Consider the following 15215-nt stretch of genomic DNA (forward strand, 5'->3'; position numbering starts at 1 on the left):
ACAAATAGAACTGTTTTGCAATCTGTATGAGCCTGCATACTATATAATGTAACATATTATTATTGCACATACTGTACATTCTACAAGGCAAAGTCCTGCAAAGTATGGTATCGCTCAAAGCAGCCAATTGCATGCATTGCCACGTTGCACTGCTTACAATACGTGTTGCACTGGTGCCTCTTTTTGAGTTGTCTATTGCTGCACACAACACAGTCAGGCTTGTACTTTTTGTCCTCATATGTGGCAGGAAAGTGGCGCTCAGTCAGCCTGTCTGGCACTGCTCTTTGTGCTGGCCTTCCTCGCTTTGCAAAAGGCACTCCGACATATTCTTCCAGCAAGCTGTCAACCACCTTCTTGCGGAAATCTGCCGCAGTCATAGTGCTGTCACTGTTTGCCTGCTTGAATAATAGAAATCCGTTTGTGAGTGCAATCTCACGCAGGCGATGGTACACAGTGTGGTACCACTTGGTGGACTTATGGCCGTAAGCATATGTGCCCAGCATCTGATCCAGTCGATCTACTCCAGCCATTTTACAATTGTACTCCTCAAGCGCAACAGGCTTGTCCAGCTTCCTACCTGCTGGGTTTCCCTTTGAACGAATTTGTTTTTCACACAAATTGTTAGTGTGAACTGTACTAAGGCAAGTGACCCGTTTCACATCATGCCATGCCAATGCCACCAAGTTATCCGCCCGCATGAAAACAGGATTGTCCCCTCTTTTCAACTTCAGCCTGTCTGGCTTCAGCTGTAAAGGCATGTGTCTCCTATTCACCCTGACTGTGCCACAAGCTCCTATTCCCCTGCTCTGTAGCTCCATGAACAACTCTGGAGATGTGTAGAAATTGTCCATGTAAACAACATGTCCCAAATGTTCATACCCCTGAAGCAGCTCCAGCACAACCTGAGTTGTCAAAGGACAGTTCTCTCTCTGAAATGAATGTTTTCCTGTGTAGGTAATTACTTTCAGGCAGAAGCCAGTGTTTGCTTCTGCCAGTACAAAGTCCTTTATGCCATACTTGGTGGGCTTGTCTGGCATATATTGTCTGAAAAAAAGCCGTCCCTTATATTTTACCATGGATTCATCCACAGACAAATCACGGCCAGGCTGATAAAATTGTTTATATGTAGGCTCCACAATGTCAAGCAGGGGCTGAACTTTGTACATTGGATTATAGCCTGGCTCACCCCTTGGAATTTGCTCCTTGTTATCACAAAAGTGAATGAAGCTTTGCAGCAGCACGTACCGATCACGCGGCATAACCTGTCCAAAGCCACCCGGTGACAAAGCACGTTTGGACCAATGCTCCCTGAAATTATATCGCCAGTCCAGTCCCATCTCAATCTGCAATGCCACAAAGCCCTTCACCTCGTCTTTTGTTGTGGGTTTCCACTTTGAAAAACGAGACCGCGGAGCGAGCGCATCCCGCGATTCAAAAAATTGTTCAGCATACCTGTTTGTCTCTTCAGATATCAGCTGAAAAACTGCCTCAGGGAAAAACAGTTTGAAATAGTCCAGCGGCTTGTAATCCGTTGTGTCCAGCAGCAAGCCGTGCCTTCTTGTAAAGTCAGTTAGCCAAATCGGCTCCCATGGATCAATTTCTGGGTATTCCTCCCAAGCGAACCTTGCCGTAGGTGTACTGGCAGCACGAATGCGCTCAGCTGCCAGCTGAGCAGCTGGGGCGGCATCGGCTGGTCTCCGATCGGCTGATGCCGGCTCCTCAATCTCTTCCTCAATCTCTTGATCGCTGTCTATGAAATCCGACTCTGAGAAATCAGAGTCGGGCTCCGCGATTATGCGCAAAATGTCTTCTGCCGAGTGTTTTCTTTTCTCGACTCGCTTCGTTCCCTCGTGAGATGTTGATGCCATCTTGTCTTTGTTAGTGTTTGCTTACATTTCGCAATTCACGCACACTTAAGATCATTTGCTGAGTCAACAAGTCTAGCATTCCTCCAAGCACAGAGGGAATGCCTGTGACGCGACAGTGTGTTTTGTCGCCATTAACAGCTGATTGTCGCCCTCTATCCCTGGATGTCGACTTTTGTCGACATGCGCCCTCAACCCCTCCTGTCGACAAAAGTCGACATCCGCCCTAAAAGAGTTAAGGTAAGTTCTGTAATCTGACTCATTGTTTTTAATATTAGAAAACATTAGAGCTGCAGATGTATCAAAATAGCGTTTTTTAAATTATACGCTTCTCATTAGCCTTAGTTATCAGCATGTCTCCATTAAATAGTATGCAAAAATTGTCCGACACACCGATTTCCACAACCTGCTTCACGTCAGCTTTTAATCTCTATGAAATGATTAAATCCAGGGTGTGTCCTCTATTATGTGTGAGCTGGTGTATGTGCTGATTTAGATCAAAAGACTGCAGGAAGTTCGGGGATTCTCTTGCTTTTCAGTCACAGTGGCTATCCACATGAAAATTTAAAATTCGCCTTCAGTTAGGAACCTGTCATTATTAGTTATTATAAAATATCCTAAATCTGAGAATTCCTCAATAGAAGACGCATTATTTTTTGGAGGTCTGTAAATGGTCAATGTGGGAAATTGCAACACTCGTTGTATAACCACTGAGAGATATTTGGAAAGAGACCAAAGTACCAAAATCCACATTTTTACTTAATTGGCTCGACTAAATACTCACTAAACCACAGCCTTTTTTTCATCTTGCTGAAACAAATGAGTAAAGCTGTAATTCGTAGGTGCTGCTTCAATTAACATTGCCACACCACCACAGTCTTAAGTTTTTCACTACTATATACTGTTTCAATCTTTTGTTTGAGAGTAAGACTCCAGTCACTTCCTGGAATCTTCTTAACATACAGCCATATTATAGTTTTGTAGGTTTTTATGTTTTATGTTCAGTCCCTGTTCAGATTTACTGCTGTTTGAACTTTGAGACAAGTACTTGTAAAAATCTGTAAAGATGTAGCCAATGCCAATTACAAAGACTTAGGAGGGTGGTATTAGAGTGTTGCAAGTACCAACGAGTAGTATCTCTGCATTAGTGCAGTGTGTATGTGTATATATAATATTTTCAGTATCAATGACAACTTTGCGATTTATACAGTATATGTAACGTGCAGTATCTGTTGAAAAAAGTGGGTGGCCAGACACCTCTGGTCTCAATACACTGATTTGTTTGATACAGAACAGCATAGGATCAGACAGTAATAATTAAAGAAATATCTGGAAATGGTATAAAAACTTAAAAGCTGACACAACACCATTACTGGAATCTTTTGAATGATTCACATCAATTTGATTTCAACAACCAGATTGTCATTACAGTGAAATTATACAGTAAATTGCCAGTACTCACATGACATGCATTAGCCAGTGAATGATGCCTGTAATGCTTAATAACACTTTCATTCCCTATTACATACAATGACAATGTTGAAATCGTGAGCTGTCTGAGACCACCAGCAAAACTATTACATGAAATATAAGTGCAAAGGGATGCAGCAAGTCTTGGCATTCTTGTTTTCTTAGTTCACCATGGTATAATTAAGCTTGCTTCTCATGGATATGTCAAAAACATTCATGGACTCTTTGGGGAAGAGGAAAATTGATCAAACAAGTCTTTGAATGTTGGTGTGAATTGTTGATTAAACACCAAGTAACACCATGCCTTTGAGTAAATCATACAAATGTAAATGTAAATATATGTATATGTAAATCATACAAATAGCTAACCTGAAGTGATGGTTTCAACCTGTCTCATGCTACACCCTAACTGAGAAGGGCTCTTTTGATGAAGGCAAAGAAGAACCGCTCTGTTGTAAGACAAACAAACATAAAAGGGCACAGGTGACATTTGCCCAAACCTATCTAGACGAACCAAAATCCTTCTGGGAAAATGTTCTGTGGAGTAATAGTCAAAGTAGAGTTCTTTGGCAGTGCAAAATAAATCTAAAGTGCTCCTACTCCAGTTAAATATAATGAAGGCTCTTTAATATTAAGGGGTTGCTTTTCTGCCTCAGATACTGGAGGCCTTCAATGTGTTAAGGGAATCATGAAATCAAGATTACTGGTGCACTGCTTTTTAGACTGGAATATGCTACATAATGTCAGAAAACTAGGTATTAGATGAAGGTCAGGAATCCTCCAGCATGACGGTGACACTTATGAAAGCCTGGTGGTTAAAAAGGACAAAATAAGTTGTTCTGATCTAAATCTGATTTCTGTTTTTTCAAAAAGTTTTCAGTCTCATATTGGCAAAAAGAATCCTGCAAACATGCAAGTGCTAGAACAGATTTTAGCAGAAAAGTGAGAAACGACGTGAAGAAAGGTGGAAAGCATTTCTAGATGGCTACAAGAAATGTATGAAGGCTGTCCTTTCCAATGGTTGTTTAATCAAGGAAGGGTACCGTTAATATTGTCCAGGTGGTCTTCATTTTCTTCTGTGACAAAAATCAAAACCTATATTCATGTTAAACAGATACATTTCAAGTTTTGATCAAAAGTTGTCACATTTCCAATTTTTTGGGAGATATTATATGTGATGTGCCTAAAATGAAAGGGTGCCAAAAGCAATGTATAATTAATTGCAAGTTCATGTCTGGTCCTGATGAGAGATTTGGATCTTGTGGTGTGACTTTTGTAATTTAGCTATGACTCTCCTGAGAACAGTACAAGGTGACCTTTGTACTGTGAAGTAATCATGGTTTTGTATTGGAAGTTTGTAGCAATGGTGCAGCCCGTAAGCCAAGCCAAGCCAATTGTAGCAACACTTAATGCTCAGTATAATTAGAGAAAATACAAAAAGTGGCATTTCTTAGTTTAAATTCACATTACTATTTTGATTTTGGTGGAAGAACTCTGTATTAGTCAGCATGGGTGTTTTGGACTTTGTTCAACTGATTAAACACAACAAGGTTTAATGTTGGCAGTTAACAAAATAAAGTGTGGCATTTTTAGACACTTTCTTTGCATACATTATAATGTGATTTTTTTTTTTAACTTGTGTATAATTTTTCATATGTACTTTTAATGTTTTAGGAACTGTCTCAGGACTCGTTTGGTTCTCAGTCTAGTACTCCAGCATCAAATCCTACAATGACTTCCAGTAAGAGCACACCAGAGGATGTGAATATGCAGGGCCGGCCCTCCAGTCTGCCGGTGGGTAAACTTTCTTAAAGCAAATGGTTGGATTATTACAGGCCAGCTTGTAATTTTATAAGAAACAACACAATATATAGTTTATGCTAATGAATTATCAGAAAGTCTGTCATTTATTTTTATAGGGTTTTAACTGGATATAGAAGCATGTGTATTTGAGAATGGCTAACTGCTTTTTTTGAAGATCTTTTAGCAAAGAAAAGTTGCAAATGCTGTTGTAGATAATGTAGAAGAATAACTGGTTTGATTTTGAGTGAAATTCTTGAAATGGTAGAGCTTAATATTTTAACAGGAGTGTTTGATTGGTATAAGAATTCCTCTCACTATTCAGTAGCTTTGTTAGTAGTAGATGTCTGATTCCCTGTGCCAGTAAGAAATGCCTCTGGACTCAGAGCACTTTATTACATCGTATTCTGTTGTCTAATGTAGCATTATGTACATTTTAATGTAGCTATTGCTTCAACAAAAAATTTCATATTAAATTAAATATAATTTAAGTGGTTTAAGTGAAATGGAAAAAACACTAGCCTCTCAGGTCTACTATTGAGCTGTGAAAATCTGCTTTTTATTTATTCTGTTGTAGTACATGTTCTGATAATTTTAACATTGAACCTCTGAAATAAATTATCTGTTTCACAATCAATCGTAAGTCAGTCAAACTTCTGCCAAATGTTTAGTTATCTGTTTTATAATATTGTAGCTGTCTCTATACTTTGCCCAAATTAAATGGCCATTTAATGATAATCTAGACTTTGTTCATGATATTTTTTGTATTGTAATAAAAGGAACAGAAGATAGGCTGTTGCCTTTGCACTAAGTTTGTTTTGCGACATAATGGAAATAGATAACCAGTTTGCCAGGTTTTGCAGGCTGCTTTGACTTTTTTTCTTCTCCTAGTGAGGCATAGCCAACTTTTTCAGTTAAGATTGAGCTTGTTTTGTTTTATGATGGCAGTACATTATGCTTCATTTTCTTGATTGAAGATGAGTGGCTGTTCACTTGATTCTTCAGCGCATTACTTTTGTTTTCTACTTGCAGAAACTGGCACTTGCATGTCCTTGATTATGTACAGTAGTTGAATGGTATCCAAATGTCTTTGCCTTTTCAATTAATGCGTACTTTTTTTTTGTGTGGAATTATGGGTTTAATGTCTTTACACATTATATTTGACAATTTTTATTACAAAGAAGTTTTCAAGTGATGTTCCATACATTCTGGTGCAAGGGAAGAGTAATTTTAATTATATTGTTGTAAATTTTACGGGAGTGGGTTAAGTCAGCTATTTTTGTGGTTAACTTGGGTGGACTAAACTATACATTTTTTTTTCTTAGTGGTTTTGTTCTGTATCAGCCATCCTTGAGACCATCTGCTTTCAGCAGGCAACACTGATTATTGATCAACGTTTTTCCATTTTACCATTTGTTTTTCCTTGGTCAAAATTGATTATATTTATACTGGTTTTTAAGTTTTTAATTTCAGTGTCTGTTAACACAAGTTGGAAGTAATCAAAATGTTAGTTAATAAGAGTTAGGGGTAGATTTAAAAAAAAAAAACAAAAAAAAAACACATTTCTTTGTTTAATGTTTACTTGAATTTATAATTTTGCAAGAAATGACATGCACGCACTTAGTGGTGTAAGATAAAAGCAAAAATTCTAACATGGTATGATTTATCCTATAAAACATATTTGTTCTTCACAAAGATTGGTGATTGATCCGAGTTACATACTGTATTTCAAGAAATGAATAAGCTCAATTAAATCTGAGATGTATGTTAACATAATTTTTATTAAATGTATAGTAATTGAATCAAGTAGGTTTGAGCATGTTCATTTTATATGTTAAAACAATTATTTCTGTTGAATACATAATCAATTTTTTTTATCTAAACACTTAATGTCTTAAATTTGTAAAACATTGCACACTTTTTTACCTAGTGATTAATCTTTATCAACATTTGGTGACTTCAGTTGCCTTCAGTTATATCCATTTAATATTCATTTATGAGAGAAGAAAGTGTGCAGTAATATATGAAACTTTGTATGTTAAAGTCAGAAAACAGTAGGAGTAAGCTCTAGAAATACCACTTTCCTCTCCTGATTAGGGTTGTTTTTTTTTGGTTCGGTTTTGTTTCTGTTTGTCTGTTAAATAAGTCCAATTTATAATAATCTTATGTATAAAATTATAAGCAAAATTTGTTAAACTGACATTTGCAGAATGTTTTAACTAACAAATTTAAGTATTAAATATATTTTTTTATATTATGTGCAGAACAATTTTTTTTCTTCAAAGGAGATTGTTTCCAAATAACATTTTTATAGGAAACTTTTTATATGTGATTTGTATTTAAAGATGTAAGGCTTGATTAAAACTTTCCAAGTTTTAACTTATTACTTTAGAAACTATTTTAGATCACTAATAAGCAATTTTTGTTCTTGCATATGTAAATTCAAATGTTTCCAATTCTGATTTTTCTTTTTTTTGTGCGTGTGAAAATTGGTTTCGTGTGTTTATATTTCCGTAAGTGCAGTAAAATCAACAATGCAATTGGTTTGCATTTAGTGGAGGAAGAATGAGGTTATTGCTATGTTCCATGTACAGTTGTGTTCAGAATAATAGCACTGTGTTTAAAAAAAAAAGTGAATAAAGCTAAAAATCCTTATAATAGCCTTTATTTCCATACACACAGATGTATTGGGAATACTGCACATTCTATTCTAAATCAAAATATGAAGAAAAATATATCGAATTTGTGTTCTTCCTTTACAGAAAGTGAAGAAAAGTGAATATAATGTTGTTCAAAAAAATAGCAGTGTCTGCATTCCTCTTTACAAACTCAAACATCCACTGTATAAACTGAAAATGTTTCAAGATTTTGCTTTCCTTTGAATCACTGATCTAATGTTTAGTTGTATAACCACCATTTCTGAGAACTGCTGCACATCAGTGTTGCATGGAGTTGACCAACTTCTGGCACCTGTGAACAGGTATTCCAGCCTAGGATGATTGGCCTACATTCTACAATTTTTCTGCATTTCTTGGTTTTGCCTCAAACAGCATTTTTGATGTCACTCCACAGGTTTTCTATTGGATTAAGGTCCAGGGATTGGGCTGGCCTCTCATAACGTCAATCTTGTTGGTCTGGAACCAAGATGTTGCTCGTTTTACTGGTGTGTTTGGGGTCGTTGTCTTATTGAAACACCCATTTCAAGGGCATTACCTCTTCGGCATAAGGCAACCTGACCTCTTCAAGTATTTTGAGGTATTCAGAATGATCCATGATCCCTGGTATGCAATAAATAGGCACACACCCATAGTATGAAAAACATCCCCATATTATGATACTTGCTTCACTGTCTTTACAGAGTACTGTGGCTTGAATTCAGTATTTGGGGGTCATCTGATAAACTGCCGGAGGCCTCCTAGACCCCCCCCAAAAAAACAATCTTGCTTTCATCAGTCCACAAAATGTTGTGCCATTTCTCTTTAGGCCAGTCAATGTATTCTTTGGCAAATTGTAATCTCTTCAGCACGTCCTCTTTTTTTTTTTCCCCCATTACCCCCCCCCCCCCCCCAAACAATGTGAAATTTTGTGGGTGCTTCTTGCCGATAGTTTTGCTTCATATGGGCATCTTCTAATTGTAACACTACTCACAGGTAACTTTAGACGTTCTTTGATCTTCCTGGAGCTGATCATTGGCTGAGTCTTTGCCATTTTTGCTATTCTTTGATCCTTTCGAATGGTAGTTTTCCATTTTTCTTCCACTTCTTTCAGTGTGTGGTTGTCATTTTAAAGCATTTGCGATCATTTTAGCTGAGCAGCCTATCATTTTCTACACTTCTTTGTTTTCCCCTCTCCAATCAACTTTTTAATCAAAGTATGTTGTTCTTCTGAACAGTGCCTGAAACAACCCATTTTACTCAGATTTTCAGAGAGAAATACACTATAACCAACATATATAACATTTGCTGCCTGCCTTCCTTAAATAAGGGCCATAATTGACACCAGTGTTTTCACAGAATTAATTACCTCACTTATTGAACTCCATACTATTTTTTTTAACAGCCTAATATTCCCTTTACTTCACTATCTGTAAAGGAATAACACAAATTTGATAAATTTTTCATGTTTTGATTTGGAATAGAATGTGTAATGTTCCCAATACATTTGCGTGTATGGAAATAAAAGCTGTTATAAGGATTTTGAGTTTTATTCACATTTTTAAGCATACTGCTATTATTCTGAACATAACTGTATATTCAATTAAAGTTTTTCATAATGCTTCTCTCATTGACCTTGTTTTATGGTGTTTTCACCATTCAGCATCTCGGGTTTATTTCCTGTTTCTATTCTAGTCTGTGGCTTGTGAGCCATTGCTTCCTGTATATTTGTTATTCAGTGTCAGGGTTTTACTTTTATTCCTGCCTGTTGCTGCACTCTTTGGACCCCCATCTCCATCCTGCCTTTATTATTTTCTATGGAGTAAGTTAGTGTACAAAATCATAGGAATATTACCTCTTGGTAGCTGTGGCATAGAATATTCTGATGTTTTTGCTAGTACATTTGCATGACCTCTGACCCTATAAGTATCTTGCTTCAACCAAATGTATTTTAATTGGTTTTGGTAGTTTCAAATACATGAATGTATTTTCTTACTCTTATAATATAATTCATTTTATTCTTTTTGTTGAGAAACATTTCTGCCATCCACATGAGGCTATTGCTGCTATCATTTTGATGCAAGGCCATTTCTGACCATAAAATACTTGATAAGTTAGGTTACTTACCTCTGATAGCAGCAAAGGCATAAAAAAAAAGAAAAAATGAAATGCAATTTTTAAAAGAAAATGAAAATGTAATGCATTTAAAAATAATATACACAGTAATGTAAAATACACTGCTGCAGGTTTTTGGTGCTACATATTGAGGGCAGAACCTAATTTCCTGATTCAAGTAAGAGAGCATTTCAAGGCAGGAAATGGCTTCTGATGAAGAAATAGATTGGAACATTAAACAGCTGCTATTGGGAGGTTTTCAAAAGTGAGTTTTAAGGTTCAGATAATTGTTAGATATGCTGGGTCTTAGTGTTTTCATCGCAGATAGTGGGTCCTTTGTCCAAAAATGTAGTCATTGTATTTGGGTGAAAAATAATTGCTTGTCAGCTCTGACCCTGCCGTAATCCTAGAGTAATTTTCATGCTGGATACCATTATGTAGTGGCAAGTCAGAACTAAGCATAAGAACCATCCAATCCTAAGGTTTGTTATAAAGAGTACAACATAACTTTTTGAGAGACACGTTTATTCAGAAAGTTCCTTTAAGTAGAAGAAGGTGGTATCATTACTATATTTTGATGGTGCAAAATATTGGAATAATTTACTACTACTTCTGAGGTCTTGGATCACTATGCTTTTATAATACAACTGTGATTGTTTTAAATATTTCAGTGTTCTGTGATAGATGGAGAAGCCGTGCTGAAAAATCGGATAGTTGTGTAGCAAGAGCATATCAGCATTTTAGTATAGTCAGTATTGTATATCTTGATTAGTTTACGTATTTACAATTAGTTTTTTGTTTGTAATAACTTGTAGTTGATATAAGAAACTATACTTTATATGACTACCTCTTGAATGATCAATTGGTCATTTGAAACACAATCAAGCTACTTTATCTAATTTTAGAAAATAAACTCATTTAATAAGCACTCCGGAGGAAAACCTGTACTTGCTATAGGCTAGGGTGCAATTGCGTTGTCTCCAACACAGCAGTCCTGTTTCTTTTTTGTCTGCCAAATATACATTTTGCTTTGATCAATAGCTATTTCTGTTTCCTCTGAAGAGAGGTAGTTTTATTACTTTGAAAAAGTTGAATATAGGGTAACCTTGTTCTTTCCACTGTGGTTACAGTATCTTTATTAGATTTCCATTTAATTTCAGGTGTGTGCTGATTTTATTTATTTTTCTAGGCCAAAGTTCTTGTTTAGAAATTTTGATGGCACTTTAAAATAGGTAGTACTGCTACTTCACAGGTCCGCTTCCTGTGCCTGTATACCTCACTCTGTATACCTCACTATGCTCTTATCCCTACGTTGTGGGGGTTTTCCTTCTATAACCTTCTCAGATTTGTACTGATGAGGTTGTTTGTCAATTCCAAATTGACTCTGTGCAGGTGTGTGTGTGTGTAGTTGTATGCATGAGTTGGCACTTTCATCCCTTTCAGAGCTATTTACTGCCTTTTGCCCAGTGTTGTTGGTATAGGCTCCTCCTCTCACAACCCTGGATTTGATTGTGTATTTTTAGAATGTTCTGTATGGAACTTGTTTTTATGGCATTAAAACACACCATCAAGATATTTGATAAACATTTTAGTATGTGAGCTACCTGTGTAAATCTTAAAATGGAGAGAAGACCTTTTTTAGGTTTGTATGATAATAGACCTGGCTCAGTGTGCCACCTTTTGAAAATGTACTGTAATTGGACCTTTTATGAAGTTTTCTTGGAATAGCTATTTCATAAAACACTAGCCAACCCGCAGCATAATTATGTATTGATGGGTGAACACTTCCTGAAAGACACAGTTATCCGAATGGGGTGGGTTTGAGGATACGACTGTAAGTGAATGCAAAGATGGAACTCTGGAGAGAGGGCGGGGAAGCGGGCCCCGAGAGGTTTCGGGTCCTAACCGTCCAACGACGGGTCGACACAACCGGTAACGATCCTTCTGCAGGTTCACCTACGGAACCCGTGTTAGGACATGTACATCCTCTAGATAGGCAAGTTCGATCATCTGATGCCCATTCCGCCCCCACCATTCTAGTCTGCCGATTTCTTAAGTTATCTCTTAGTCATTGTTCAGTGCGCACTGCCTGCTAATGTGTCTGCCCCCAACTCCTCACCTGAATTGCTTTCGTCTGTGTACAGTCCACATGCACTTGTGAGTCACGTTGACTGTTCATTTTCCATACATCGCCTCAGTCACATGCACCTGTGAGCCACGTTCGGGCCGGGTGAGGTTTTCCGTGTTGAGTCCAATTAAGCCAAAGGCTCCACACCTGGTGGTGCCCTTCCGTCAATTCCTTTAAGTTTCAGCTTTGCAACCATACGCTACAGTTCACATGCACCTGTGAGCCACGTTCGGGCCGGGTGAGGTTTCCCATGTTGAGTCAAATTAAGCCACAGGCTCCACACCTGGTGGTGCCCTTCCGTCAATTCCTTTCAGTTTCAGCTTTGCAACCATACTCTCCCCGGAACCCAAAGACTTTAGTTACCTGGTTGGCTGCCCGGTGGGTCATGGGAATAACGCCACCGGATCGCCAGTCGGCATTGTGTATGGTCGGAACTACGATGGTATATGATCTTCTTTGAACCTCCGACTTTCGTTCTTGATTAATGAACACATTCTTGGCAAATGCTTTTGCTCTCGCACCATGGTCGGCTGTTTAGTGAATTGTTGGTGGGCAGGGCTTTGTGAGTTGGTGGGCGTGGCTGTTTTGCATGCGTCTTGCTTGCCATGGACTTAGTGAATTATATATATAGATTTAATTTAATTTTTTGTTTCATTTTATTATGAATTCTTAACTGGGTTGTATGGTGGCAGATATGTTTGGATTTCAATTTGTGCTGTGGTGGTTCACTGTAAAGCTGTTATTTTCTCCATTACTTTGAGGACTTCTTCCTAGTTATCCTGGTTTCTTCTCATAGCACAGAGAAATGCTTTTAGGTCAAGAGATGTTATTTATTTGTCCTAGTGGATAGGATGATGGTGGGCTAAATCAGAGATGTGCTCATTGATTGTGGACCTCACAATCTAGGCTTCAGTTTTTCTTAACATCAGCTGAAAATAAGCCTGTGTCTAAGTAAGACTGGTTTTTAAATTTAAATTTTTTTTCTTTTTGTGTGTGAGGTAGGGAGGGATGAAAAAAGTAATGTTATTCTTGAGGATTTTCTGCCAGATTTAAGTGATTACACCTTTTAGAGCTTCAAACAGTGTGAGAAGTACAATAACAGGCACTGACCCTGCTCTGAATAAAGTGGGTATTGAAGATGGACGAATAGATGCTTTGTTGTTATAGTTGTTACTGAAGTACTTTTTATAATGTATTATACTGGTGGTATTATAGTTGTTAGTATGCCTATTCATAGAAGTTAATTTATATTCTGTCTGATCATCTGCTTGTTTTATGGAAGTTGAACTGTTTTTATGAAAGATCGACTTCTGAAACGTTTTCTTTGAAGTGGAACTGGGATGCCCTCCTGTGGTAAAAAGTCAGATTTGCAGGACATCAAGAAATGAGTTTTTTATATTTTAAAAATAGTTCTAAATGAAGAGAGATGAAAGCTGTTTTTTAGTAGGTATGTTTGTTTCCTCAAGCTTTAAATTTAAAAAGGGATGGCACATAGCACTACATATTTAAGTATTAGTGAGTCCTGATTATTGCTTCTTAGTTTAGTGAAAGACTTGCCATTTTGATTGATTTTTAATTTTGTACACTCTGCAGCCACTGGCAGTGCCAACAGAAATGACCAATTAGGTTTAATTTCAACCACATTTGTGAAGTCTGCTTGGGATTTGTTTTCTTCCTAAATCCAACAGTTTTAACACTACAGTTTGGCTTGAGTAAGTTAAAAAGTACCTCCTAAGTATTTGCATAATATTGTGTAACGGTTATCTTTCTAGAGACTAATATAAAGTGCAATATTATTTGGAAATTGTGTTGTAAATTAAAGATTTTTGTCAAATACTGCTGATTAAATAGCTTCATACGTAAAATTTGTTGGTTAAAGAATTTGAATTGCAAATATTGTGATTCCCTTTGTTGGTAATGTGTTTGTCACATGTACCACAATTGGCATTGTGCTGCATTTTTCATTAAATAGAAGTCAAACCAGACTACAGTGTGCCAGTTTTGTAGTTTGTTTATTAAGTAATAAAATGTGGCCAAAATAAATCTTATTTGTTTCTCTACAAAGTTACTTCTGATATTTTCATATTTTCATATTTGCTGGAGACTGGAATTCCCTGTGCTTATCAGTGCTTGAGAATTACTAAAAGAGAAAGATGTTTAAATTTCATGAGGTTCTTTCATGTATGCCACAATTTTTACACATGCAGACTCCCCGTGACCCTGTAATTAGGATGTAGCGGGTTGGATAATGGATGGATGGATGTTTGGATCACAATGCAGTGATAATTTAATTTGATTTGCAGTTTTTTAATCATTCATGGAATATCATTTCATGAAATAACAGTACAAGTGACTGATAAAAAAACATGGTAACTTTTGCATTTTGTTTTCATTAACTCAAGCTAGGTTCATTGGGTATGATATTTCGGCTGATTTGTAATATTTTAATATTTCTGTTATATCTAGGTATTTGTAGACATGTGGAGAGTGGTTTGTCATTGTTTTACTAAGCAAGAAAGCTAATAAAATGCCATTTGATTGCTCAAGATTCTGACCAATAACAGTACATTTTTCATTTTAAATGGTTCCGTATCAGTTATTGGTCCGGATAACAGTGCTCTTCCATCATGAGCTGCTAAGTTCAGCTTATGTTTTACTGACCTCCTATTCTAGACTATCTTCCATCCACTCTACAGTCCTGTTATAATACGATAATAAGATTACAATCTGCAACACATATTATAAAGAAGAGAGAAAATTTAAGAGTTATATAGAGATTGTTAGGTATGTATTATAGCAGATCTGAAATTTTAATATTCCAATTGTAGATGTTGATTTCTTCCACAGCCAATTTCATAATGTGAATGAATTAAGCTCCTTGTTGGATTAGCTGTTTGTTTCAGAAATATAATTTAGTATGTAATTTAAATAAACAGCAAATTAATATGTATTTTCACTATAGCTGAAATCCAGACTTATCTGCCTCCATATAACCAATTAAGAATTCATAACAAAATTAATCTGTAATGCAATAAAACACTTAGAAAAAAAAATTAAATGGAAAATTACATAACAAAAGCATGAGACATTTGATGAAGTAGCTATTGCAAGATCACTTCATCAAGGTCCAATTACAGTACATTTTCAAAAGATGGAACGCTGAGGCAGGCTAAAAAAACTCTT

General features: G+C 36.6%; 1 protein-coding gene across 2 annotated transcripts in view; it reads left to right on the forward strand.

Moving 5' to 3' along the window:
- Positions 1-15215, forward strand: part of arid1ab (AT rich interactive domain 1Ab (SWI-like)) — a 159156-nt gene that overhangs the window by 93120 nt on the left and 50821 nt on the right. For both annotated transcript variants that reach the window (XM_028818693.2, XM_051919077.1), the window contains one exon: positions 5010-5129. In XM_028818693.2, coding sequence (XP_028674526.2) covers positions 5010-5129 — 120 coding nt within the window. The remainder of the gene's footprint in view (positions 1-5009; positions 5130-15215) is intronic.

Source organism: Erpetoichthys calabaricus, chromosome 14 (assembly GCF_900747795.2).
Source record: "Erpetoichthys calabaricus chromosome 14, fErpCal1.3, whole genome shotgun sequence".
NCBI classification, from domain to species: Eukaryota; Metazoa; Chordata; class Cladistia; order Polypteriformes; family Polypteridae; genus Erpetoichthys; species Erpetoichthys calabaricus.